Raw genomic sequence first — 26,351 nt, 5'->3', positions numbered from 1 at the left:
GGGCAGAAAGAGGTGGTATAGACAGTGTTGGCTCTGAGGAAGTGAGAAGAACAGGGTATGCAATGTGTGGACAGACATCTGGACGACTATTTATGTGTGGTCAGTCAAACTGAAAATACCGTGCCTCACTGAACACACAGACTGAAACAGAGACAGGAAAAACACACCATACCATGGAGACAACCTCATAGTTGGTAAGGAGGAGGGGGCTGAACAGGTAGTTCCTGCAAACACAACACACGATGAATGCATACACCTACACTGTTGCAAGAACACACACTGAGACGTCGCAAGACAGCAGCACTGGCATACATACATAACAATAAGTCAATTCTTAGTTTCTGACAGGTTCTCACATGCCTGTTAGGTGTGCGTAGGTGTGTGCATTCAAATTATTTTCAATCATGTTTTTCATCTCTTAGGATTGAGGTAAATGCCATTATTAGTGTGTGTGTCTGTCTGAGATAACCTGTGCCCACTACATCTGTCCCAGGTCCTCATTCATCCTCTGAATGAACAATAACCCATCTCTTCAGACACATGTTTCATACCCAGACAAATATGGTGCTGGACCCATGACATAATTATTTGTCATGTATTTTTTAAATTGCTTACCGCAGTTTAGCCCTGAGGTTCCAGAGTGTTAGGCCTACGTGGTTTTATGCTCTTCGGGCATTATGCTGCTTCAGTCTCGTAAGTTGCTCTGGCCACAGCTGGGGGTTCTCAATATTAGTGTTCAACTCTGTGTAGCATATCAAAACTGAGTTAAGAGAACACAAAGAACCACAGAAAGGTCTGAAAAGCATGCTCACCTCCCTAGCTGTACAGGTGCAACGGACATACCAGAGGATTTGGCTGAACCAACAGGTGGTGGTTGTGTCTGATGACAAATCTGTTTGCAATAAAATATCCCTCTGACAGACCACCATGCACCCTCTCACAGATGGACAACTCAAACAGTCAATATTTGCAGTCAAAATCCATCACTGCAGTATTAATGGATATAAAAACCTTGACAACAGTAGTGGAACAGAGAGATGCAAGGGAAGCTTTTGTGTAGATACATGACTCAGGATGCCCGAGCTGGATCCTCCAGGACACACAAATCAAAGACAAAAAGCTGACCAGCAGCAGGGATATTTTTCAGGGGGAGTATGGAATCCAACATGAGCTGCACTATTACCTATACTCTTAGAAGAAAAGGGTTCCAAAAGCATTCTTCGGCTGTCCCCATAGAACCCTTTTGGGTTCCATGTAGAACCCTCTGTAAAAAAACAAACTATTATTTCAGTGTAAACTCAAACAACTGAAACCAAATATTAAATATGTAGAAAAAATAATAGACCTATATATTTTTTTATTATATAATCTTTGAGAACTAACAATCACCAATATAAAAGCGAAACATTCAGGGGAATAGAAAATTCCAAAAACAATGCATTTAACAGTATTGATGTTGTTAATAAATTTGAGCAAAAGAACTGCATAGAATTGCAGGAATGTATCGATAAACTGCTAAATGTTCTCTCAGCTACATGGCAGAATATGTATAATCCAGTGGAGGCTGCTGAGGGGAGGACAGCACATAATGGTTGGAACACAGCAAATGGAATGGCATCAAACACATAGAAACCATGTGTTTGATGTATTTGATACCATTCCACTCATTACGCTCCAGCCATTAACACGAGGCCGTCCTCCCCAATTAAGGTGCCACCAACCTCCTGTGGTAGAATTGCTTAAAAAACTGCATCTATATCTTTCAACGCCACGGCAAAATGTGTAGAAATGCAGGAAATGCATCTGGGCTCCATGGAGAAATTCTGAGAATTGCAGGAAATTGGCTTAAAAATGCAGGCCGGGGGCAGCAGGAGCAGGGGTGCCAGGAGGTGGAGGTGGTGAGTGGGGCTGTTTAAACAGTCCTATAGAATCCAGACTGATGAAACAGAGAGGAGAGGGAGAGGGTCACATACAGACGGGCCGGCCTGTCAAAACATCATGACTCTGCCAAGCTCTCAGTGAGAAAGAATGGCCAAGAGTCTAGCTGCCGGCCCAGTTGGGTGATCTACAGTTTCCTGCCCCATAGGCCAGGCACACAGTAATGGACAGCTCCATTAACACTGTAATAATTACTGCCTCTTATTCAGACAGAGATAACCCACTGGGCACACTGCGGCATTTCAACATGGATAATTGGGTAATATTTGGTTGAGACATTGACCAATGAGGTTACAACCTATATTCACCCACTCAAATAGACAGACAAAAGTTAGTTGGATTTGCATTGTGTTTTTAGTATGCTTTCAAAAAGCACAACCAAATTCCAATGGAAAAACAATGTCTGAGTTTTGGTTTAGTTGTCACCCAAATGTCTATCACTGCACTTTCAATCATTTAAAAGCACAGCAAAGTTCAAATGTCAGATATTTATTTATAGAACAGATGAATGTGATATCACTGTGTTTCATCTAATAGTACAACCAAATGACCTGGATTGCAATTGAGATTACATTAAAATTACATGGTGCAAGTGATCAATGCCGTTCGAGATTCTGCACAGATTATTACAGCAATTGTGAAGATCTCCACAGACCTGCGATGACCTATGCATGCTATCTTGATCATGCACTCTTTATATGATTACATAAGAAGAAATGTATAGTTAGAGTAACTTCAAAATATTACTAATTTTAAGATTGAATGTTACATTTGTTTGTAAAATAGCTTTAACTTTAGGTTATTTACGAAATTACAAAAGTAGTTTTGGTTGACAACACACCAAATATCAACATTTAAAGGATACGTATCTACTGCTTGGGTAGTTCCATCTGAGCTACTGGCTTATCCCATTCTTTAACTTTTATTTTTGGTTGAGTTGAAGACATGAATCCAACATATCATTTGCTAACTTGGGCGAAGTTATTAGGCTATGTATTGTATTTCAAAAGTGATATTGAATTGGGTTTGGTTGTCAACACAAATAAAAATCTATATTTTAAGGAGATTTCTCTTCTGATTGGATATTGCCATCTGTGCCACCGACTCAGTCTGGCTTTAATTCCAGTTTGTCTACAAATTAATAATTGATATGTTGGATTCACGTCTCCATCTCAACCAAAAATCTAAGTTATAGAATAGGACAAAATCAAATCAAACTTTAAATGCACTGTAAATAAAGTTTGATTTGATTTAGTCCTATTCTTTCAATTCAATTTTTTGGTTGAGATGTAGACGTTTGGATCTCCTTCAAATGTTGATATTTGGTTGCGTTGACAACCAGACACAATTTAATATAACTAAATATCATTACATTTTAAATCAACCAGAGCTTGAACCATAGGCCTATTGTATTTTTAAAAAACAAATCGGTTGAATTGAAACAATTGCTGTTGATTACTTTGCAGGCCTAAATAGCATCAGTAATGATTGATAAAGTATGGTCACATTTCATTTGCTCTGTTCAACCTACACTTTGGAATGACTTCGATAGTGACACAGAATATATTTTTGATTTTAAGTGGAGATCTCTTAACAATCGTTCTCACGATAGCACATTGGTAACAGTTGGTGATACATTTTGTGGCTAAGTAGGGCTTACTTAAAACCTTGTGATGGGAGACCAAAGGGTAACTGTAAATGGATCAAATCTCCAGTAGGAGGTGCTGCCAAGCCTATTGTTTAGTTTTTCTGACAGTTCCTTCAGAAAGTATTCATACCCCTTGTCTTTTTCTACATTTTGTTGTGTTAACGCCTGAATTTAAAATGTATTATATTGAGATTTTTTTGTCACTGGCTTACACATAATATCCAATAATGTCAAAGTGGAATTATGTTTTTCGAAATTGTCCCAAATGTATTAAAAATGAACAGCTGAAAAGTATTGAGTCAATAGGTATTCAACCCCTTTGTTATGTTAAGCCTAAATAAGTTCAGGAGTAAAAATATGCTTAACAAGTCACATAATAAGTTGCATGGACTCACTCTGTGTGCAATAATAGTGTTTAACATGATTTTTGAATGACTACCTCATCTCTGTACCCCACACAAACAATTATCAGTATGGGCCCTCAGTCGAGCAGTACATTTCAAACATATCCAACAACTAAGACGAGGGAGGTTACCCAATGCCTCACAAAGAAGGGCACCTATTGGTAAAAAAGCAGACATTGAATATCCCTTTGTCTCTATAAAGATCCAGGCATCCTTCTTAACTCAATTGCAGGACAGGAAGGGAACCGCTCAGGAATTTCTCTATGAGATCAAAGGTGATTTAAAAAAAAACGTTACAGAGTTTAATGGCTGTAATAGGAGAAAACGGAGGATGGATCAACAACATTGTAGTTACTCCACAATACTATCCTAAATTACATAGTGAAAATAAGGAAACCTGTACAGAATACAAATATTCCAAAATCTGCATCCTGTTTGCAACAAGGCACTCAAGTAATACTTTTAAAAATGTGGCAAAGCAATTAACTTTTTGTCCTGAATACAAATTGTTTTGTTTGAGGCAAATACCACACAACACATCACTGAGTACCACTCTCCAAGTTTTCAAGCATAGTGGTAGCTGCATCATGTTATGGGTATGCTTTCCGCCCCGTAGCACTCACTTCCGTCATCATGAAGTGCTTTGAGAGACTAGTCAAGGACCATATCACCTCCACCCTACCGGACACCCTAGACCCACTCCAATTTGCTTACCGACCCAATAGGTCCACAGACGACGCAATCGCAACCACACTGCACACTGCCCTAACCCATCTGGACAAGAGGAATACCCATGTGAGAATGCTGTTCATCGATTACAGCTCAGCATTTAACACCATAGTACCCTCCAAACTCGTCATCAAGCTCGAGACCCTGGGTCTCGACCCCGCCCTGTGCAACTGGGTCCTGGACTTCCTGACGGGCCGCCCCCAGGTGGTGAGGGTAGGTAACAACATCTCCACCCCGCTGATCCTCAACACTGGGGCCCCACAAGGGTGCGTTCTGAGCCCTCTCCTGTACTCCCTGTTCACCCACGACTGCGTGGCCATGCACGCCTCCAACTCAATCATCAAGTTTGCGGATGACACTACAGTGGTAGGCTTGATTACCAACAACGACGAGACGGCCTACAGGGAGGAGGTGAGGGCCCTCGGAGTGTGGTGTCAGGAAAATAACCTCACACTCAACGTCAACAAAACAAAGGAGATGATTGTGGACTTCAGGAAACAGCAGAGGGAGCACCCCCCTATCCACATCGACGGGTCAGTAGTGGAGAAGGTGGAAAGTTTTAAGTTCCTCGGTGTACACATCACGGACAAACTGAATTGGTCCACCCACACAGACAGCGTCGTGAAGAAGACGCAGCAGCGCCTCTTCAACCTCAGGAGGCTGAAGAAATTCGGCTTGTCACCAAAAGCACTCACAAACTTCTACAGATGCACAATCGAGAGCATCCTGTCGGGCTGTATCACCGCCTGGTATGGCAACTGCTCCGCCCACAACCGTAAGGCTCTCCAGAGGGTAGTGAGGTCTGCAGAACGCATCACCGGGGGCAAACTACCTGCCCTCCAGGACACCTACACCACCCGATGTCACAGGAAGGCCATAAAGATCATCAAGGACAACAACCACCCAAGCCACTGCCTGTTCACCCCGCTATCATCCAGATGGCGAGGTCAGTACAGGTGCATCAAAGCAGGGACCGAGAGACTGAAAAACAGCCTCTATCTCAAGGCCATCAGACTGTTAAACAGCCACCACTAACATTTAGCGGCCGCTGCCAACATACTGACTCAACTCCAGCCACTTTAAAAATGGGAATTGATGGAAATTATGTAAAAATGTACCACTAGCCACTTTAACCAATGCCACTTAATATAATGTTTACATACCCTACATTACCCATCTCATATGTATATACTGTACTCTATATCATCTACTGCATCTTGCCATCTTTATGTAATACATGTACCACTAGCCACTTAAAACTATGCCACTTTATGTTTGCATACCCTACAGTACTCATCTCATATGTATATACCGTACTCTATACCATCTACTGCATCTTGCCTATGCCGTTCTGTACCACCACTCATTCATATATCTTTATGTACATATTCTTTATCCCTTTACACTTGTGTGTGTATAAGGTAGTAGTTGTGGAATTGTTAGGTTAGATTACTTGTTGGTTATTACTGCATTGTCGGAACTAGAAGCACAAGCATTTCGCTACACTCGCATTAACATCTGCTAACCATGTGTATGTGACTAATAAAATTTGATTTGATTTGATTTGATTTGATTTGTAATATATAAAGACTGGGCAGTTTTTTTGGATATAAAAAATTAACAAAATGGAGCTAAGCACAGGCAAAATACTAGAGGAAAACCTGGTTCATGCTGCTTTCCACCAGACAGTGGAGATGAATTCTCCTTTCAGCAGGACAATAACCTAAAACACAAGGCCAAATTTACACTGGAGTTGCTTACCAAGAAGACAGTGACTGTTTTTGAGTGGCCGAGTTACAGTTCTGTCTGAAATCTGTCTGAAAATCTATTGCAAGACCTGAAAATGGTTGTGTAGCAATGATCAACAACCAATTTGACAAAGCTTAAATAATTTTGAAAAGAATAATGGGCAAATGTTGCACAACCCAGAAAGACTCAAAGCTGTAATCGCTGCCAAAGTTGCTCTACATAAACAGTTACGTAAATGTGATATTCCTGGATTTCCATTTTCAATACATTTTCAAAACTCAAAACTTCAAAAATTATGGGGTATTGTGTGTAGTAAAATACATTTAATCAATTTTTAATGAAGGCTGTAACACAACAAAATGTGGAATAAGTCAAGGGGTATGAACACTGTAACATTGAAAATTACGTTTTTTTAATGGTACAAATTCAACATATTTTATACAAGGTTTGCCTTGTATAGCTACCACTATGTTGAAATTTGGTTACCATAATGACATAAAAACAACAAATCCATATATTTCCACGTAGATTCCATGTCACAATAAGTTGACAAATTATGTTGAAACAACATTGATTCAACCAGTTTGAGCGCAGTGGTAATCCGTATTGAGACAAGGGCCAAGGGGGTTAGCCTATATACTGTTGCATTTAGATGAGTCTGTTGGCAACTTGGCATGCTAAAATCACTTCATAATGAACACCTTTCAGCCCCTACATATCCATAAAATGATCAGTCCAGTCAGTCCAATGATGGTCGAACTCAAGCCTTCCACTGTTTCCCAGATTTTTAACCACTGGTTACAATAACTGAGTATATTACATCATTTGACACCTTAAGACCGAACTAAAGTCCACCATACCCGATTTTAAGACCATAATTGAATTTTAGTCTTGCTCCTGACGTTCAGTTATCAAGATTATCAAGCTCTGTCAGATGAATTCACTCAATGTGAAAAAAATATCATACAATAGACACTTAACCGCCTTTCTCTCCACAGACACCTCCATTTTCCTGTTGACTCTCAGTGACAGCATATGAAAGATTCCACTATAAAGCCCTCACATCGCTCCCCGTCTCCGTCTCCATTCCAAATCCCCTGCTGACTGAGTCAGACAGTGACAATATTGATGGTGTATTCTCAGTATTAAAGGTTTGTTTTAGTGTCTACAGCCAGGGTTACCCCACCGAAACAGACAGGCAGGGTCTCTGTCCAGCCACTTAGAAAACAGAGTGAGATCGTCTGAGGGATACGTGTCTATGCTTTAGCAACTCTATGCATTTTTATTTATTTATTATTTCTCATGTTTTTTGTATATACTATTTTGATATTGACTACTGCACTGTTGGGAAGAGCTTGCAAGTTAAGCATTTCACTGTACTCGTGACGAATAAAACTTGAAACTTGCATCCTTTTGAATCAGCTGGTAGTGCATTGTCCTTATTTTGTGTATTGAATTACACTGAACAAAAATATAAATGCAACATGTAGTGTCGGTAACATGTTTCATGAGCTGAATTAAAAGTACCCCAGAATTTTTCAATACGCACAAAAACCTTATTTCGCTCAGATTTTGTGCACAAATATGTTTACATCTCTGTTAGTAAGCATTTCTCCTTTGCCAAAATGCCCAGCATAGCTGTTGCCAGATAATTTAATGTAAATTTCTCTACCATAGAGAGAAATTTAGCAGTACATCCAACCGGCCTCACAACCGCAAACCACGTGTAACCACGTCAGTCCAGGACCTCCACATCCGGCTTCTTCACCTGTGGGATGGTCTGAGACCAGCCACGCGAACAGTTGATGACACTGTGTGTTTGCACAACCGAAGAATTTCTGCACAAAATGTCAGAAACCGTCTCAGGGAAGTTCCTCTACGTGCTTGTTGTCCTCACCAGGGTCTTGACCTGACTGCAGTTCGTTGTCGTAACTGACTTCAGTGGGCAAACGCTCACCTTTGATGGTCACTGGCACAATGGAGAAGTCCCGGTTTAAACAGTACCGGGCAGATGGTAGACAGCGTGTATGGCGTCATGTGGGCGAGCGTTTTTCTGATGTTAACGCTGTGAACTGAGTGCCCCATGGTGGCGCTGGGGTTATGGTATGGTCAGGCATAAGCTACGGACAACGAACACAATTGCATTTTATCAATGGCAATTTGAATGTAGCGAAATAGCATGACGAGATCCTGAGGCCCATTGTCGTGACATTCATCTGCCGCCATCACCTCATGTTTCAGCAGGGTAATGCACGGCCCCATGTCGCAAGGATCTGCACACAATTCCTGAAAGCTGAAAATGTCCCAGTTCTTCCATGGTCTGCATACTCACCAGACATGTCACCCATTGAGCATGTTTGGGATGCTCTGGATCGACAGTTCCAGTTCCCGCCAATATCCAGCAACTTCGCACAACCAATGAAGAGGAGTGGGACATCATTCCACAGGCCCCAATCAACAGCCTGATCAACTCTATGCAAAGGAGATGTGTCGCGCTGCATAAGGCAAATGGTGGTCACACTAGATACTGACTGATCCACTCCCCTCCCATTTTTTAAAGGTATCTGTGACCAACAGATGCATATCTGTATTCCCAGTCATGTGAAATCCATAAATTAGGGCCTAATGAATTTATTTAAATTGACTGATTTCCTTATATGAACTGTAACTCTGTCAAATCTTTGAAATTGTTGCATGTTGCGTTTATATGTTTGTTCAGTGTATAAGTAAACACAGTACTGTTGGGTGCACATGTTTGCATTAGTGAACATAGTGAGAGATTGACTGTCCCCACAGGGAATTAAACCTCTGAACCTTTTGCCCTGTGTCTTGACCAGACCCCTCCCACTTTACACCCACTCCTAAGCATCCTCTCTCTGACCCTTCTGCGTCATTATCTCCACATCTCTACTGCCCATCTCATTCCCCTGATAGCTGTTTCCACATGTCCTCTAACTCTCAATATTCACTTTCTCCCTGCATCTCTATCTCTCCACATCCAAGGCAGTATATCTACCCTGTCTATGCTGTTTGCAATTTCCACTTTCATAGAATTTCACATTAAGGTGTGTCCTTACAGAGCTTCTTTATCTTCCATCCCTCACCTCTTCCCTCTCTTCCTACTGAACGACAGTCAAAACCTCTAAAGGAAATATTCAAGCCTTCGTGCAATTGGCAGAGATGAAAAGCTTTCCAACAACGTAATATTCACAGGTCTTGATTTTAAACGTTTCTACTTCATCTGATCATGATTTGCCTAGTCCCAACCTCATTTGCTACCCACCAGACAGTGTGTGAAAAATACAAATGAGCCCTGGTACTGTCCAAGACAGTGATGCAGAACAATGTTTAAATTCAGTTCAGGGTCATAAAAAATACAGACAGGAATTGACGGACTAGCTGTTCGAGGCGCCCTCATCAAATGCTCAGTATACTATGTTTTCAAGACCCATGTTGTAATGTTTGGATATGCAACTCTGTACCACTACAAAATGACTTTAAACAACAATGGATCACACCTCACAATACATCTGATACAGACAACATGGATGTGACCATGGTTAACCATGTCATTTCTGTGACTAAACCAAGACAAAGAAAGAAAATAACTAGAAAGAATTTGGTTGAGTTCTTTTTGTCTGGTGTAAGCGTGAAGTGACTTTATTGGGGCAGGAGAACTGAACGGTCTATATCAGACCCAGGAGCCCCTCTGGAGCTGGCATGGCCTGATTCGACTCGTCTAACAGGGCACATGCTCTCAACTTATTGTCAACGCTATGCCAGGGTGGCACTAACTGCTCACGCCATCTCAATCTTTATCTTGGCATTTTGAAAGCATACAGTCATAGTGTGCGAGCTTTGCGTGTGTGTGTGTGTGTGTGTGTGTGTGTGTGTGTGTGTGTGTGTGTGTGTGTGTGTGTGTGTGTGTGTGTGTGTGTGTGTGTGTGTGTGTGTGTGTGTGTGTGTGTGTACACTTGAACATTGTTGAGTCTAGGTGTCTCAACGCAGTGGTGTGTGCCAGGTTCACATAAACAGGTGTATGTGGTAAGAGAGAGCTGGAAAGAGTGGAAACATGGGAATGTGTGAGACTGATTGTGTGCTTGAGTGAACAATTTCGAAGAAGTGTGTGTGTGTGTGTGTGTGTGTGTGTGTGTGTGTGTGTGTGTGTGTGTGTGTGTGTGTGTGTGTGTGTGTGTGTGTGTGTGTGTGTGTGTGTGTGTGTGTGTGTGTGTTGTGTGCGTGTGTGTGTGTGTGTGTACACACTTGTGTGTGTGAGTGAATGTGTGTGCGTGTTTTAATGTAAGCCTTGATGAGTGCGTACGCTCAGTAAAACATAACATGTGCCTACAATAACACAGGGCCAGACGGCCAGACTGCTTGCCTGCATGACTGGCTGGCTAACCCTAACCCTGACAGGCTGACTTCACGCCTGGCTCTCACTGCTGTTTGCATTGGAGCTGGAAGCTCCTCAGACAGAGACGGGAACACTCAACAAATAGTGTGAAAATAAAGGATTCACACTTATAAAAGGACAGGCTGGCTCACACACAGACACAGAGGAAACTCACATGGTTACACACATCATATACACACAGACACAGAGGAAACTCACATGGTTACACACATCATATACACACAGACACAGAGGAAACTCACATGGTTACACACATCACACACACAGACACAGAGGAAACTCACATGGTTACACACATCATATACACACAGACACAGAGGAAACTCACATGGTTACACACATCACAGACAGACACAGAGGAAACGGACATGGTTACACACATCACACACAGACACAGAGGAAACTCACATGGTTACACACATCACAGACAGACACAGAGGAAACGGACATGGTTACACACATCACACACAGACACAGAGGAAACTCACATGGTTACACACATCACACACAGACACAGAGGAAACTCACATGGTTACACACATCACACACAGACACAGAGGAAACTCACATGGTTACACACATCATACACACAGACACAGAGGAAACTCACATGGTTACACACATCATATACACACAGACACAGAGGAAACTCACATGGTTACACACATCATACACACAGACACAGAGGAAACTCACATGGTTACACACATCATACACACAGACACAGAGGAAACTCACATGGTTACACACATCACACACAGACAAATGGACATGGTTACACACATCACACACAGACACAGAATAAACTCACATGGTTACACACACATCACACACAGAGACATAGAGGAAATTCACAAGGTTACACACACATTATAAACACACAAAAATACAGTCTTGTAGGCTGAAGAGGAGTTTAACTGATTTCAGGGAACTAATAGCCGACTGAAAGTAGGTTAAAAAATATTTGGGAAAATACAGTAAGGCATAATTTTCTCTAGGATCACATATGGATGTTGAGGGAGAAGTAATAGGCATCTAGGCAAGTTAGAGAAACACCAAACAGGAGGGTGAAAATCTTTGTCAATTGGATATCCTGCCATAGGCACACAATGCCCCATCTGGTGGTCAGTAAAAATACTGTACCCAGACTGTAAAAAAAAACATTGAGTTGGTTGGTTCACTATCAGTGGCGTGCATTCATGGATGCCAAGAGAGGCCAGGCTTCCCCACAAAATTCACCAAGATTTGTTTGTGTTTAATCCTTTTCCTTCAAATCACAAGAGGCTGAATGTACAGTCGTGGCCAAAAGTTTTGAGAATGACACAAATATTAATTTTCACAAAGTCTGCTGCCTCAGTTTGTATGATGGCAATTTGCATATTCTCCAGAATGTTATGAAGAGTGATCAGATGAATTGCAATTAATTGCAAAGTCCCTCTTTGCCATACAAATGAACTGAATCCCCAAAAAACATTTACACTGCATTTCAGCCCTGCCACAAAAGGACCAGCTGACATCATGTCAGTGATTCTCTCGTTAACATAGGTGTGAGTGTTGACGAGGACAAGGCTGGAGATCCTTCTGTCATGCTGATTGAGTTCGAATAACAGACTGGAAGCTTCAAAAGGAGGGAATCATTGTTCTTCCTCTGTCAACCATGGTTACCTACAAGTAAACATGTGCCGTCATCATTGCTTTGCACAAAAAGGGCTTCACAGGCAAGGATATTGCTGCCAGTAAGATTGCACCTAAATCAACCATTTATCGGATCATCAAGAACTTCAAGGAGAGCGGTTCAATTGTTGTGAAGAAGGCTTCAGGGCGCCCAAGTAAGTCCAGCAAGCGCCAGGACTGTCTCCTAAAGTTGATTCAGCTGCAGGATCGGGGCACCACCAGTACAGAGCTTGCTCAGGAATGGCAGCAGGCAGGTGTAAGTGCATCTGCACGCACAGTGAGGCGAAGACTTTTGGAGGATGGCCTGGTGTCAAGAAGGGCAGCAAAGAAGCCACTTCTCTCCAGGAAAAACATCAGGAACAGACTGATATTCTGTAAAAGGTACAGGGATTGGACTGCTGAGGACTGGGGTAGTCATTTTCTCTGATGAATCCCCTTTCCGATTGTTTGGGGCATCCGGAAAAAAGCTTGTCCGGAGAAGACAAGGTGAGCGCTACCATCAGTCCTGTGTCATGCCAACAGGAAAGCATCCTGAGACCATTCATGTGTGCGGTTGCTTATCAGGGAAGGGAGTGGGCTCACTCACAATTTTGCCTAAGAACACAGCCATGAATAAAGAATGGTACCAACACATCCTCCGAGAGCAACTTCTCCCAACCATCCAGGAACAGTTTGGTGACGAACAATGCCTTTTCCAGCATGATGGAGCACCTTGCCATAAGGATAAAGTGATAACTAAGTGACTCGGGGGAAAAAACATTGATATTTTGGGTCCATGGCCAGGAAACTCCCCAGACCTTAATCCCATTGAGAACTTGTGGTCAATCCTCAAGAGGCGGGTGGACAAACATTAGCCCACAAATTCTGACAAACTCCAAGCATTGATTATACAAGAATGGGCTGCCATCAGTCAGGATGTGGTCCAGAAGTTAATTGACAGCATGCCAGGGTGGATTGCAGAGGTATTGAAAAAGAAGGGTCAGCACTGCAAATATTAACTCTTTGCATCAACTTCATGTAATTGCCAATAAAAGCCTTTGACACTTATGAAATGCTTGTAATTATACTTCAGTATTCCATAGTAACATCTGACTAAAATATCTAAAGACACTGAGGCAGCAGACTTTGTGAAAATGTATATTTGTGTCATTCTCAAAACCTTTAGGCATGACTGTGTACTGTATCTCACCGGAGAAAGCATCCGAGCAAGTGAAACAGCGCCCCACTGACACTGTATGTGTAGTTCCAAAAGAGTATGACATTGTAGCCACCTGTAGCATTGAATGCAAAGGAAGCCAGCGAGCATTTGACCTCCCATGATGAAAAAAGTATAAAATAATAACCAGTCAGCATTGAGCTAAACTGAGTGAGCTCAACTGTGAATGTTCCTAGCGCACCAAAAAAAAGTGTCAAGGGAAGCCAACTTGGATTTGTTGTGACTCCTATTAAATCGTATGGAGAGCATAAGTCATCGGCAGAAACAACTTGAATTGTTGCATCTCATTGCGTTGTTGTCCTCCTGTGGCTAGCTAGCTAGCTAAAATTGTCCCTTTCCTAAATTAGCCATGTATGTAGACAGGGATTTAGACTTGTGGTTTTACTTAATTCTCTGTACTGGCCAATGATTATTACTCCGATTCTGATCCAACCATTAATTCATACATTGTGCCCCAGGCCTGAGAGGATGGACATTCAATATGTAGCAAGATTTAGAAGGCTATTTTTAACTAACTAACATGGTCCATGAAAGGAAGTTAGGCTAGCGAGCAAGCATTTTAGCCAGGTAACCTAAGACAAGAACAATACATTTGTATACTGTATGACAAAGTGATAGATCGTTTCGTCAACATGAAAGAGAGGAGGATGGCATTGGCATTTCTCTCCAAGTGGGGTGAGTCAACATGTTTATTCCTCTTGCACGAACGAGCACCCACGCACACAGAAATCAGAAACATCAACAGCCACCTCATATTTTGCTTACGTAGATTGGAGTGAATGTTTTTGGTATCTTTTAGTTGTCACTGTATTAGACTAAGCATAGGTGATTTGATGATGTTGAAATGTTGAAGTTGAAATGTTGCTGGAATAGTGGAGGCAGTTGCTGTTTTCTTTGCGACTTGCGGTAACTCACAGTGCTTCTAAATCCATAGTTGTTTAAGTCCGAAAATGTTGGAAACAGTAACTTGCTTGACCCTGCTGTATGTCATGTAACTGTTTGTTACATGCAATATGCTTTGTGGACTTCACTGTGGACTTCACAGGACAGAGGTTGCTTGTCGGTTTTGTGATGAAACAAAGCTGTAGTTGAATGTATTCTGCCACTGTGTCTTCTTATTGTCTCGGCCTATATATCAAGGCCGCAAGGCACCTGAACTAACAGGTTATAGAGCAAACAATGCAATTATTACAACACATAGGTTGTAATATGGCTTTTCTTACCCACGCACCGCTACTGTTCTGATATGATATTTATCTATAGTGAAGTAATACTACACTTCTAGACCTATTTGCTATCTCGTCTTTGAATGTCAATATTCATAATTTAATTTCAAACCCAAATGTGCAGCATTAAACCTATGGTTCTGTCAGCTTCAATACGGTAGGCCTACACCACGGACACTATTATCTGACATGCACACACACACGCACACACACACACGCACGCACGCACTCACGCACGCCCGCACGCACTCACGCACGCCCGCACGCACTCACGCACGCACGCACACACGCACACATACAGACACACACACACAGACAGACACGCACACACGCACGTCCAGCCCAACTATCAGAGAGATAGCTCAACATTAAGCAATACAAAGTTCAGGCTGCAGTCTGTAGGTATAGAACGCTCACTGTCTAGGAAGAGGCATGGGTGCTGCACTGTGACTGCCACTGACTAACCGGCCGCAGATCAGGGCATACTGTTACCCTGTGACACACAGTGAGAGCTATTTCTGAACTTGTACAAGTTCCAGCTGGACCAAATTCAAGTCAGACTTCAGAAAATTAAAGGGACAGGTTAGCTGCACCATGATTAGCAGACACACCTATCAGTCATATTCACAACTTCCGATTGTACACGGGCGGACACCGCCCATTCTCTATGTACAACTGAAGTATAGTTGATGAAAATACATTTATCTACAAATGCCAACCCTATGAAATTAGGCGTGCTGAATTGCTTGACACATTAGCCTTCTTGTGAACTCTTAAACAAAAACATAAAGGAAATACAGACCATCTATTTCAAAGCTTCATCAGACGCTATTTTCCCACTTCAGACCTTTTCCCGCCATCTGATCAACATGTGATGGCGTTCATGGTAATCTATCAATCTCACGTGCATGTGGTCATGCGCAGAATTAAATTGAACAAAACTGGGACCTACTACTATTACAGGTGTAGGATCTTAATTTTAGCCGGTTTTAGTGTAAGTGCCTAGTATATCAAGTTTATATTTGGTCAAGTGCAAAAGTGCCTAGCATTTACACAGCAGGAAAATAATTCTGCAGTAACAGAAACTGTGAATTATTATGTGGATTATAATTAGCCTAATGTATATTTTTCGTAACGGAAAATCAAGTCTGAAATTTCAAAGTGCAAATTACAAAATTCAGAAGTTTTACATTTCCAGCATTGCAGGAAAGTTCTCCTCAAACAGGGTGATCCTACTCCTCCTGTACACTGCGTTGGTTTGATAGGTCTACCGCAGATTTTAATGAATTTTTCAGTACACACACAAACGCACGCACGCACGCACGCACGCACACACACACACACACACACACACACACACACACACACGCACACACACACACACACACACACACACACACACACACACACACACACTCATGTGCAGTTTACAAAGAGACAAAAACACAACAATGTCAAACACCCATTCCATTCCTTCTTCCTCTCTATCACAGATCTTCCGGCCTGCCTTTTGCACTTGACCAAATATAAACTTGATATTTCTTGGCAGACAGACAGGTTGCAACGGGGAGGAGTCTCACAGTTCTGTTCAGTCCGGGACAGGCTGAAGGACAAACAGACACAAAGGTGCAGAAAGAGAAAGGGACAAAAAACTGACCAACAAATTTAAAGGTGAGTTAAACTTTTTGGATAAAGATCAGAAAGTTTTTACAATTTTATGGTATTTGTTTAATTTTTTCTTCCCAAGTGTTTCTCATTTCAGATCACCAGTAATATCAACAGGCCTATGGCATGGCTTCTGACTGTTTAAAACTTTACTTTTCTTTTAATTTAGGTATTTAAAACCCAATATTTATAAAATGTATTTGACTTCATTTGAAAATGACTAGGTTAGACATTTACTGTCAGTTAACATGTATTGTGAGCCATTTTAATGGGGTATCTTATCTATGAAGGTTTATTGAGAGCTTTAGCTTGACCTACTTACTGTGTGTGCCATTGCTGGGGTAGAAGAGCCACAATACAAACCTTTGGCATAGATAACGTGTGGGCCTAGACCTGGATTATTTCATTTTATCTATAGGGTGTAATAAATGACCTATAAATATAATAGCACTTTTCTAAAAGGAATAAATGTACACATCTGAACATAGCCTACTGCCTCTCTGTCTACACAAACATGGAAACTAATTCCCAGTTCTATCCTCTGTCCATTGGTTTAAAAGTTGTCTGTCTGTACTCCACAGGAATGGCGTCTCCTGCATCGATGGCGGCCCGCAGGGTATTAGCTGCTGCATCACACGCAGGCCATGAGGGAGGATCAGGTGTGTGTAATGTACTTAACTCCTCATATTGTTATATTCTCTCTGCTCTACTGCCTGCACCTTTTGTGTTGAGTTGGGCTTCTGGGTTTGTGGAGGTTTGTGGAAAGTTGTCAGTCTTCCTCTTACATTCATTAAATGTTTGTGCTCTGCTGTATTTAGGCCTGTCAGGTGACTTACAAATGTATCATATTGTAATTGAGGCGCTTCTGTCCTGCATGTCAGAGCCTGAGACAAGGAACCAAGGCCGAGTCACTGAAATCTGAACTGGATCATCAGTGTTTTGGAGCTGCTCTGTTACTTAGTTATGCTGGTGTTGTGATCTACCCAAGCCTTGATAACTCAGGGTCACACAGAACCGTTGAGTCTGATCTAGCGGAACTGGTTTGAACTCCACAGCTAGGACCTGGAAGATCCTGTCGTTTGTGTTGGCCCTACCTGGTGTGGCCGTCTGCATCGCCAACGCCTACATGAAGATGCAGCAGCACTCCCATGAACCCCCTGAGTTTGTGGCCTACTCACACCTTCGCATCCGCACCAAGGTGATACCGGAGGCACTCTGATAACCAACAGACTATAGCCACATCCTCAGACTAACTTCACTCACAGTTAATCATCTACATGTTAGGATTGGTAGTAGTCGTGGGATGTATTTCTGAACATAGGTCTAGTTTTATCCAATCTATCCTGAATGATGAAAACTTTCTCTTTCAGAAATGGCCCTGGGGTGATGGCAACCACTCTCTCTTCCACAACCCTCATGAAAATGCTCTTCCTGAGGGTTATGAGGGCACCCGCCACTAAGGGAACCTCCTAACTCTATGCTGATCATCCACCTTCCCTGATTGCTACATGCTGAATAGCTCTAATCTATAGCTCTAATGAACCTGGCATTATGCTACTGACCAAGGGGCCAATTAGCAACACTACTGACTGTGGTGCTCCCAGTCAGATAGAAATAAAAAATATACTAGTTTTACTGTATCACACACACTGAGTGGCTTCTCATTTGTTTACCTCCAACTGTCTGATGTTATTTTGTGTAAGATGAATGGAACTAGTATGTAAACATACATTAAATATTTATATTTCAGTTCTGAACACGAAACATACATTGAGGACAAGACAGACCAACACAGACGTTGGCTGTGCGTAGTGGGTGTGGCCTTGCTCTTGCCTCTGACCACAGAACATTGGCTGTCATTTTCTGTTCATTTCCCGACAATTCTACATGTTGAATCACCACTGTTCATCTGAGCACAGAGCAGGTGATCTAGTGCGCATGGCCAACATTCGTGTTGATCTGTCTTGTCCTTTAGATACAGCATGCCTTTTCAGACAGGACAAAAGAGAAAGACATGTAAACAGATTTATTGAGGAGCGTGGATTCACATGAGTGAAAGCTGATGTCTGTTATCTTCACCTTGCAGCTCCTCTTAAAGTTCTATTTATTTACAGCATATACAACACCCAGTCCCACCCTGATTATTAGTCATCCAAGTCAATACAGGACATTTACAGGACAGCTCTGTGTAAATTTCAAAATCAAACTGAAAATATAAAAAAAGTTAACATTACATGCAACAAAAGTATTTAGCATATTACATTATGCTAATGTTTTAATTATAATACAACTTAGTTTACAGTTCACCATGACATAAAAATGATTATCCTCATGATTCATTGTCTGAGAACCCATCCCTTTCAATGGCAGCATGACTCCTTTAAATATAAATGTACTATTCTGAAGAAAATAATTCAAACTTCAATTACTTTGTAAACACCAATATTGGAATATAAAGGTTATTTGTTGTGAGACGAAGACAGATATTCACAAGGAAGGAAGGCTAATCATGTTGTAAAGACTTATGAAAATAAAATCATTTTCACAATGGCAAACGTTAACTTCAGTGTCATTGGGGAGACAAACATGATCTCATACCATCCCTAATAATCTCCTATTTGATCCTCTCTTCACCTCCATCACCACCCAACACCCCTCTTTCCTCCTAGCCCTCCCCCTCTCAGCTCAGTGCCATGGTGGCCAGACTCACTAGGTCACGTTTCAGAGTCTCTATACAGTCTGCCTCTCTTGCCAGTCTGCGCAGGCAGTCTGCAGCCAGGGAAGAAGGGCGGGGCTGGGAGGAGCCCTGGGAGCCCAACAGTAGGGACAGGCAGACCCTGCCCAGTTCAGGATAGCTGTACCGCTGGGAAAACCAATAGACCTGTGGTAGGAGGGTCCATCTCCCAGGACCAACTTTAGAGTCCTGTACAGAATCCGCAACCTTCTGTGTGTTTGAAACACTCCGCAGTTTAAAACGTCTTTTGCAGCACTTTGAGGCAGAACTTGATTTCAGTGGATTGACACAAGTCTCCAGTCCTGAGGTTGTCTTTGGTGCACTATTGCCCTTCTGGCCTGGTCCAGGGGCAGAGTGCCGTCTACCCTCTGTCTGCTGACAGGGTTGGAGTCCAGAGCCATGTAGTGACTCAGCTAGGCCTGCTGTGACTGTGGGGGCCAAGGAGTCTGTCTGGGCCTCAGAACCACTCAACTCTAGTCCAGATGTGCGGTTTGCCAGGCTCTCGTCAGCAGACTCTCCCTCTGACCCATATTGGTCCATGTTAGATGGAGGCTTTTTGCCAACGTCTGCATTTCGACCAGCATTCTTGGCAGAGCAGGACAGCAAAGACACACACAGATCCTCCACCTCCCTCTGCAACTCTGTCACCAAAAACCTACAGGCCCCCATCATCGTCTCAGCTAGGGGGGTCTTCTGGAAGCCCTGTGCCTCTGGTGAGGGTTCTTCTGCCCCGTCTCTCCAGACACCCAGTCCTTCAGAGGCCAAGGATCCCAAAATCTGACACTCTCCTCTGCCTTCTCTCTCCGTCTCATCCCCCTGTTCCTCTGCAGTCTCTCCGTCCTTGTTCAGGCGACAGCCATGCAGATAGTGCAGTACAGGTAGCAGCATGCCTTGGCTCACATCCCTGATGGGGATGGCCTCCCCAGTTCTCCCTTGAGCTTCTCCAAAGCCCCCCCTCAACAGGGCCCTGAAGTACTCTGACCCCACCACCTCGGTTTCCTCCGCCCCAGCCACCGTTTCCCTATTGGCTGACACCTGGCTCCCATCGTCCAGCAGGAAGAGGAGGTCAAAGGTTGAATCATTGTAAGGACAGATATTGACCAGACGAGGCTTTTTTAAGGGAGGGGGTGAAGCTTTACCGGTTTGTGAGACTGACAGGTGTTTGATAGGACTGAGTACCCTGCACCTTCTTTTAGCCAGTACTGTTTTGGGGCAACCCATCAGACTAGAGAGGCATCCAATCAGCAGGGAGAAATATAGAGAGTGGAGCTGGGGGGCGGAGACATGTTGCGGTGAGTTGAGACAATCTGAGAGGAGTCGTCGGCATTCACTGGTGTGATGGTCTTCCTCTTCCTCGTCCTCATTACATCCAAGGGGCTCCAGAGCCAAGAGTAGACCACCGTTGTCGAGAAGAAGTTTCTTCAAGAGAGCCTTGTTACTGTTAGGGCACACAAGTTGATGTCAGATTACAGTTGGTATACATTTCAGAACATTCCACCAGTGCCATTTCACACAAGACAATTTGACTTACCCATTTATTAGTGGTAGAGACAGGGCACAGTTCAGCTTGTCTGACTCTGAGCCTGACAGCATCACATGGCTCAGGACTCCAGAACCAAATCCAGACTCACACTGAACGCGTAGATTACTAAGCAGAGCAAGACCTAAAGACATATGCACAAGAGATTATACCCAAAACGTTATAGCAGCACCATTACACAAATTAAAAACCAAACTTTATGACCACGTACATCAATTCAACTTACCAAGCTGTTTCACTTTGGCCTTGACCCTATCAGTCTGCCTCTCTCCAGCTCCCCAACTCTCAGGGTCACTCCCTCTCTGGACCAGGTGGTGGCGGATCAGAGCCACTGAGCCAGTCCTGACCAGCGCCTGCAGACAGTTGGGGTTGCAGCTCAGCCGGCACAGCATGCGGAAGCACCTGCCGCTGGGGTCCTGATGCTGGCTGAGGTAGAACAGTAGGCCAGAGATGATGCCTGAGTTGACCAGAGCAGCGCTGGGGTCCGTGGCGTGAGAGAAGCGTGAGAGCAGCAGCAGGATGGGAGACTCTGGGGCCCAAGGCTCAGGGTGGTAGGGGTGGTGGTAGGCCTGGGGTCGGGACACTGTGGGAGGGGTGTCGAGGGGCACCACACTGGAGCGGGTGGTTGAGGGGACACGTGGCCTTTTCCGTGGAGGGGAGGAGAACTTGGATGGGGAGACAGAAGTGAGGGGTGGGATAGTGGGGGAAGGGAGAGAAGAGATAGAGGAGCCGGGCTGGGCTTGGGGGGTGGAGGTAGAGGAGCCGGGCTGGGCTCGGGGGGTGGAGGTAGAGGAGCAGGGCTGGGCTCGGGTTGTGGAGGTAGAGCAGGGCTGGGCTCGGGGGGTGGAGGTAGAGGAGCTGGGCTGGGCTCGGGGGTTGGAGGTAGAGGAGCCGGGCTGGGCTCGGGGGTTGGAGGTAGAGGAGCCGGGCTGGGCTCGGGGGTTGGAGGTGGAGCAGGGCAAAGGGACACAGGGAGACAGATCAGCGGTTTTTGAAGGAGATGACATGTGGACCTGAGCTGGATAACTCGTTGAGGTAGAGGGGGTGGATTGACTCCGAGATTTGGGTGCGGATAAGGGAGTGGAGGAAGGTAGTGAGCGGGTAGGAGATAAGCATTTTAAAGGGGAATGACAGTCAGTGGAAGAGGTTTGGGGAGAAGAAGAGGGGATATGAAGACTCCCCCAATCTCCCTCCGTGCCTCCAGGAGAGTCAAGAAGATCCCCCTCAGAGGAGATCAACCCCTCAGACACTAACCAGGACCTGGAGGAGCAGCAATAGGACAGGTCAGATAATCATTTTTACAAAACTCAAATCACAGGTGCACAAACCCAGAGAGGGGCAAAGGTGAGTCTGTTCACTCACCTCAGGCTAAGAAAGCTGGATGACCCAAGGACATGCTCCTTCCCCATCTCCTCTTTCCTGTTCCCCTCTGGGGGAGGGAAGTCAAATGAGTCGAAACATGACGTAGACAGCAGCTCTGAAGCAAACATGGTAGAGGTGAGGCTCACATCCATCTTCCCAGCAGATGGCTCCTCACCTTTAGCCAGCTCCACTAACCGAGCAACTAGCAAGGGGACTATTCCCAATTCTTGTAACTGTTCCAGGGCAGCTTCGTCATAGACAAAGTCAACACAAGCCAGAATGACCAATCGGTCAAGGGGGTGGCTCCGATGGAAACCAAGGAAGCCAATCAACACCTCCAGACCGCCGCTCTCCTTCACTTTGGCCCGGTTCACTGCCTCTTTGCAGCATAAGCAGAGAGCCTTGAGGAACACTCCAGACTTCAGGCCGTCCTTCTTGACCTCCTCCGTAAACTTCTGGATTACCCCCAGGGAACCCACCAGAGGACGTAAGCAGCCTTGAGTGCACATGTTGGCCAGGGTTTTCAACGCAAGCTCCTCCAAAGGTTTAGCGGCCTCTCCCGAAGTCATGACACCTAGCTGAGCTAGAACCCCAGATCGGGACACCTCTCTAGCACACTCTACACCACAGCTCCTGGTGAGCTCATGGAGGGTCCGGAGTGCTGCTCTCCTCAGCCCCAGAGGGTACTCTGGAGCAATGAGCGGAGCGAGAGCAGTCAGAGTACCCTGAGTGAGCAGTAAAAGGCGGTTTGAGGGGGTGTCTGCAAGGTAGAGGAGGGCACGGGCAGCCGATTGAGCACACTCTAGTTTAGAGGAAGGGGCTTCCAGTGGGTCATCAGAGGGAGGGGATGGGGCGGATGCGAGAGAGACGCAGACGAGCAGGAGTGGAACACCACCTGTGTCGAAAACAGAAAAACATTTTTTTTTCAGGGACAAAATCTAATGTTCAACTTATACAGTACCAGTCAAAAGTTTGGACACACCTACTCATTCAAGGGTTTTTCTATATTTTTACTATTTTCTACATTGTAGAATAATAGTGAAGACATGAAAACTATGAAAGAACACATATGGAATCATGTAGTAACCATAAAAGTGTTAAACAAATCAAAATATATTTTATATTTGAGATTCTTCAAAATAGCCACCCTTTGCCAAGTGTGTGCAAAGCTGTCAAGGCATTCTCTCAACCAGCTTCATGAGGTAGTCACCTGGATTGCATTTCAATTTACAGATGTGCGTTTTTTAAGTTTATTTGTGGAATTTCTTTCCTTCTTAATGCGTTTGAGCCAATCAGTTGTGTTGTGACAAAGTAGGGGTGTATGCAGAAGATACCCCTATTTGGTAAAACAACCAAGTCCATATTATGGCATGAACAGCTCAAATAAGCAAAGAGAAATGACAGTCTTTAATATAACTTTAAAACATGAAGGTCAGTCAATCCGGATAATTTTAAGAACTTTAAAAGTTTCTTCAAGTACAGTCGCAAAAACCATCAAGCGCTATGATGAAACTGGCTTTCATGAGGACCACCACAGGAAAGGAAGATCCAGAGTTACCTCTGCTGCAGAGGATAAGTTCATTAAGAGCTACCAGCCTCAGAAATTGCAGCCCAAATAAATGCTTCAGAGTACAAGTAAGACACATCTCAACATTAACTGTTCAGAGGAGACTGCATGAAATCAGGCCTTCATGGTCGAATTGCTGCAAAGAAACCACTACTAAAGGACAACAACAAGATGAGACTTGGGCAAAGAAACACGAGCAATGGACATTAGGCCGGTGGAAATCTGTCCTTTGGCCTGATGAGTTCAAATGTGAGATTTTTGGTTCCAACCGCCATGTCTTTGAGAGACGCAAAGTAGGTGAACGGATGATATCCGCATGTGTGGTTCCCACTGTGAAGCATGGAGGAGGTGCTGTGATGGTGTGGGGGTGCTTTGCTGGTGACACGGTCAGTGATTTATTTAGAATTCAAGGCACACTTAACCAGCATAGCTACCACAGTATTCTGCAGCAATACACCATCCCATCTGGTTTGCGCTTAGTGTGACTATCATTTGTTTATCAACAGGACAGGTGAAGCTGGTTGAGAGAATGCCAAGAACGTGCAAAACTGTCATTAAGGCAAAGGGTGGCTACTTTGAAGAATAAAAAATACAAAATATATCTTGATTTGTTTAACACTTTTTTGGTTACTCTGTGATTCCATATGTGTTATTTCATAGTTGTGATGTCTTCCCTCTTATTCTACAATGTAGATAATAGTACAAATAAAGAGAAACCCTATTTCCAAACTTTTGACTGGTACTGTACTACAAAACACAAATACCATCAGAAAGTGATGTACAGACAGACACAGGCAGCCAAAATCTTTTTATTTTTATTTTTTACTTACCGGCAGAGTGGATAAGTGTGGAACTCTCTGGGTCCATGGCCAAGTTCCCCAAAGCCCGGGCAGCTCTGTTCTGGATCGTCTCCATGGCTACATTCTTCTTCAAAATACCCACTAAGAAAGGAAGAGCAAACTTACATTTCTGAAATTCTCACCATCATGTGAAATGAATGATTCAAACGTATTGTGATAGTCACTTGCCCACAATAGATATTCCATCAAGCTTCCTAACCTTTAGAGTGGAGAAAAACATTAAATATCATAATGTAAGTCACCACTGTCCAACATTTCATACTGAACATTCATATTAAATCAATGTAAATGTGTAGTAACCCTGATTTGTCCTACACCCTTCTGTCTCACCTCAACTCGTGTCTGTCTCTCAGTGCAGCAGTTAGCCAGGATGCTGAGAACCAGGTCCAGAGTCTTCCTGGAACACTCAGGGTGCTTTAGCAGGTCCAGGAGAGTGCGCAATCCACCCTGGCCTCGGAATCGAGCTATCCCACTGCTTCCTCCTTTAATGTGCTGTGTGCGGATGGCCACCAGTGCTCGCCACTGCCCAGCTTTGACCCTCTTGTCCAGCTGTCTGTGTCCACTGGTGTCCAGCCCTGCAGTGCCTGGCTTGTGGTCCTCGGCTGCTGCTCTCCCAGGTTTAGAGAGCTGTGACAGGCACCAGGTCAGAGAGGTCTCTGGGGAGGCTGAGGACACTTCTCTGGGGTTGCCTGCCCATGTCCCATGTTTCTGGATCCCTGGCACTGGCTTTGACGCCATGATGCCACTAATTGTCTCCAACCCACCTGCTCTTCTGCTTATCCTCACTAACAAGTCACTTCAGACATAAAGTGATGACATGGATGATGACAGGGGGACTGAGGGGCAGAAATATGGATCATTATTTTTGTGCATTTTACTTTTCAATTTTCTTAGGCTACATCATAAAGTTATACAGTATTAAACATGGTTAACAAATGATCTCCTCTAGTGTATTTTCATCTTAATCAATTTCCAAAGTTAAACAAAAAAATCTGGAAAAGAACAAAAAAATACTACAAATAACGACATGACAAGTGGAAGAAATTACCCTTTGACCCCACTTCTCAGCAATGCTGCTGGGAGTTGAAGTTTGTAAACCTCTCGTCCACTCCCTAAAAAAACAGGCCTCTGTATGCGAGAAGGCCCAACAAACAATCACGGTGCGTTATGGTGCGAACACAAGTGCTATAATCTATGTTTTTAAGTCCCATCTCAAGAGTTATAAAGTATTTGCAATGACTAATTATTCCCACCGACATAATTAGTTAAATCAAACGAAGAATAATCGTTTTAGCTAGCAGCTAACGCCATCTTTTAGCTGGACGATAAACAGGAGGCGCCACGAAAAGGGGGGGGGTGTGTGAAGGGGTGGGTCGTTCTATTTAATCATGGGCCTTGTAGTCTCGGCTGTTTTACAACTATCAGAATTAAGTGATATTTCTCTATGAAAAATAACATTTCTCAAAACATTTATAAATAACTCCTCGTTTCAAGCCATATCTATAGCAACCGGTGATTGTTGTTAAGTAAGCAAAATAAATATAGTTTCGTTAGAACTTTAAAAACTACATTTTCCATATTGCTCTACGATGCAACGGCTACGCTCACTGGGAGGTGCTGGAAAC

The 26,351-nt window shown here is 43.6% G+C and overlaps 2 protein-coding genes across 4 annotated transcripts; one reads left to right on the top strand and one right to left on the bottom strand.

Moving 5' to 3' along the window:
* The first annotated feature begins 16,560 nt into the window (after window positions 1-16,560).
* On the top strand, window positions 16,561-18,308 carry LOC129833586 (cytochrome c oxidase subunit 6A, mitochondrial-like). 2 transcript variants are annotated; one of them, XM_055898283.1, is made up of 5 exons: window positions 16,601-16,669; window positions 16,746-16,832; window positions 17,245-17,322; window positions 17,719-17,861; window positions 18,034-18,308. In XM_055898283.1, the coding sequence occupies exons 2-5, from the start codon at window positions 16,790-16,792 to the stop codon at window positions 18,121-18,123; spliced, it is 354 nt and encodes a 117-aa protein (XP_055754258.1). In that variant the 5' UTR covers window positions 16,601-16,669; window positions 16,746-16,789; the 3' UTR covers window positions 18,124-18,308. The 2 variants fall into 2 exon arrangements, with proteins under 2 accessions (XP_055754259.1, XP_055754258.1); XM_055898284.1 differs by lacking the exon at window positions 16,746-16,832 and having other exon boundaries at window positions 16,561-16,669.
* A 366-nt stretch (window positions 18,309-18,674) lies between these two features.
* On the bottom strand, window positions 18,675-26,079 carry LOC129833585 (armadillo repeat-containing protein 5-like). Of its 2 annotated transcripts, XM_055898280.1 has the most exons (8): window positions 25,775-26,079; window positions 25,057-25,562; window positions 24,895-24,925; window positions 24,697-24,807; window positions 22,300-23,194; window positions 21,164-22,197; window positions 20,929-21,061; window positions 18,675-20,835 (listed from the first exon to the last, which is right to left on the bottom strand). In XM_055898280.1, exons 2-8 carry the CDS (start codon window positions 25,462-25,464, stop codon window positions 19,344-19,346), a joined length of 4,104 nt encoding a protein of 1,367 aa, XP_055754255.1. In that variant the 5' UTR covers window positions 25,465-25,562; window positions 25,775-26,079; the 3' UTR covers window positions 18,675-19,343. The 2 variants fall into 2 exon arrangements, with proteins under 2 accessions (XP_055754255.1, XP_055754256.1); XM_055898281.1 differs by lacking the exons at window positions 24,895-24,925; window positions 25,775-26,079 and having other exon boundaries at window positions 25,057-25,143.
* Between the last annotated feature and the right edge of the window lie 272 nt (window positions 26,080-26,351).

The sequence above is a fragment of the Salvelinus fontinalis genome, chromosome 34, assembly GCF_029448725.1.
Source record: "Salvelinus fontinalis isolate EN_2023a chromosome 34, ASM2944872v1, whole genome shotgun sequence".
Classification (NCBI taxonomy): domain Eukaryota; kingdom Metazoa; phylum Chordata; class Actinopteri; order Salmoniformes; family Salmonidae; genus Salvelinus; species Salvelinus fontinalis.
This window is presented reverse-complemented; position numbering and strand designations above follow the sequence as displayed.

Coding starts and splice junctions, on each gene's coding strand:
- LOC129833586 (XM_055898283.1), top strand. CDS start 16,790: ATGGCTTCTGACTGTTTAAAACTTTACTTTTCTTTTAATTTAG. Junction 16,833..17,244: donor TTACTTTTCTTTTAATTTAG/GTATTTAAAACC, acceptor TGTACTCCACAG/GAATGGCGTCTCCTGCATCG. Junction 17,862..18,033: donor ACCTTCGCATCCGCACCAAG/GTGATACCGGAG, acceptor TTTCTCTTTCAG/AAATGGCCCTGGGGTGATGG.
- LOC129833585 (XM_055898280.1), bottom strand. CDS start 25,464: ATGGCGTCAAAGCCAGTGCCAGGGATCCAGAAACATGGGACATGGGCA. Junction 22,198..22,299: donor TCCAGCTTTCTTAGCCTGAG/GTGAGTGAACAG, acceptor CTGCTCCTCCAG/GTCCTGGTTAGTGTCTGAGG. Junction 20,836..20,928: donor TCTCTACCACTAATAAATGG/GTAAGTCAAATT, acceptor GTGCCCTAACAG/TAACAAGGCTCTCTTGAAGA.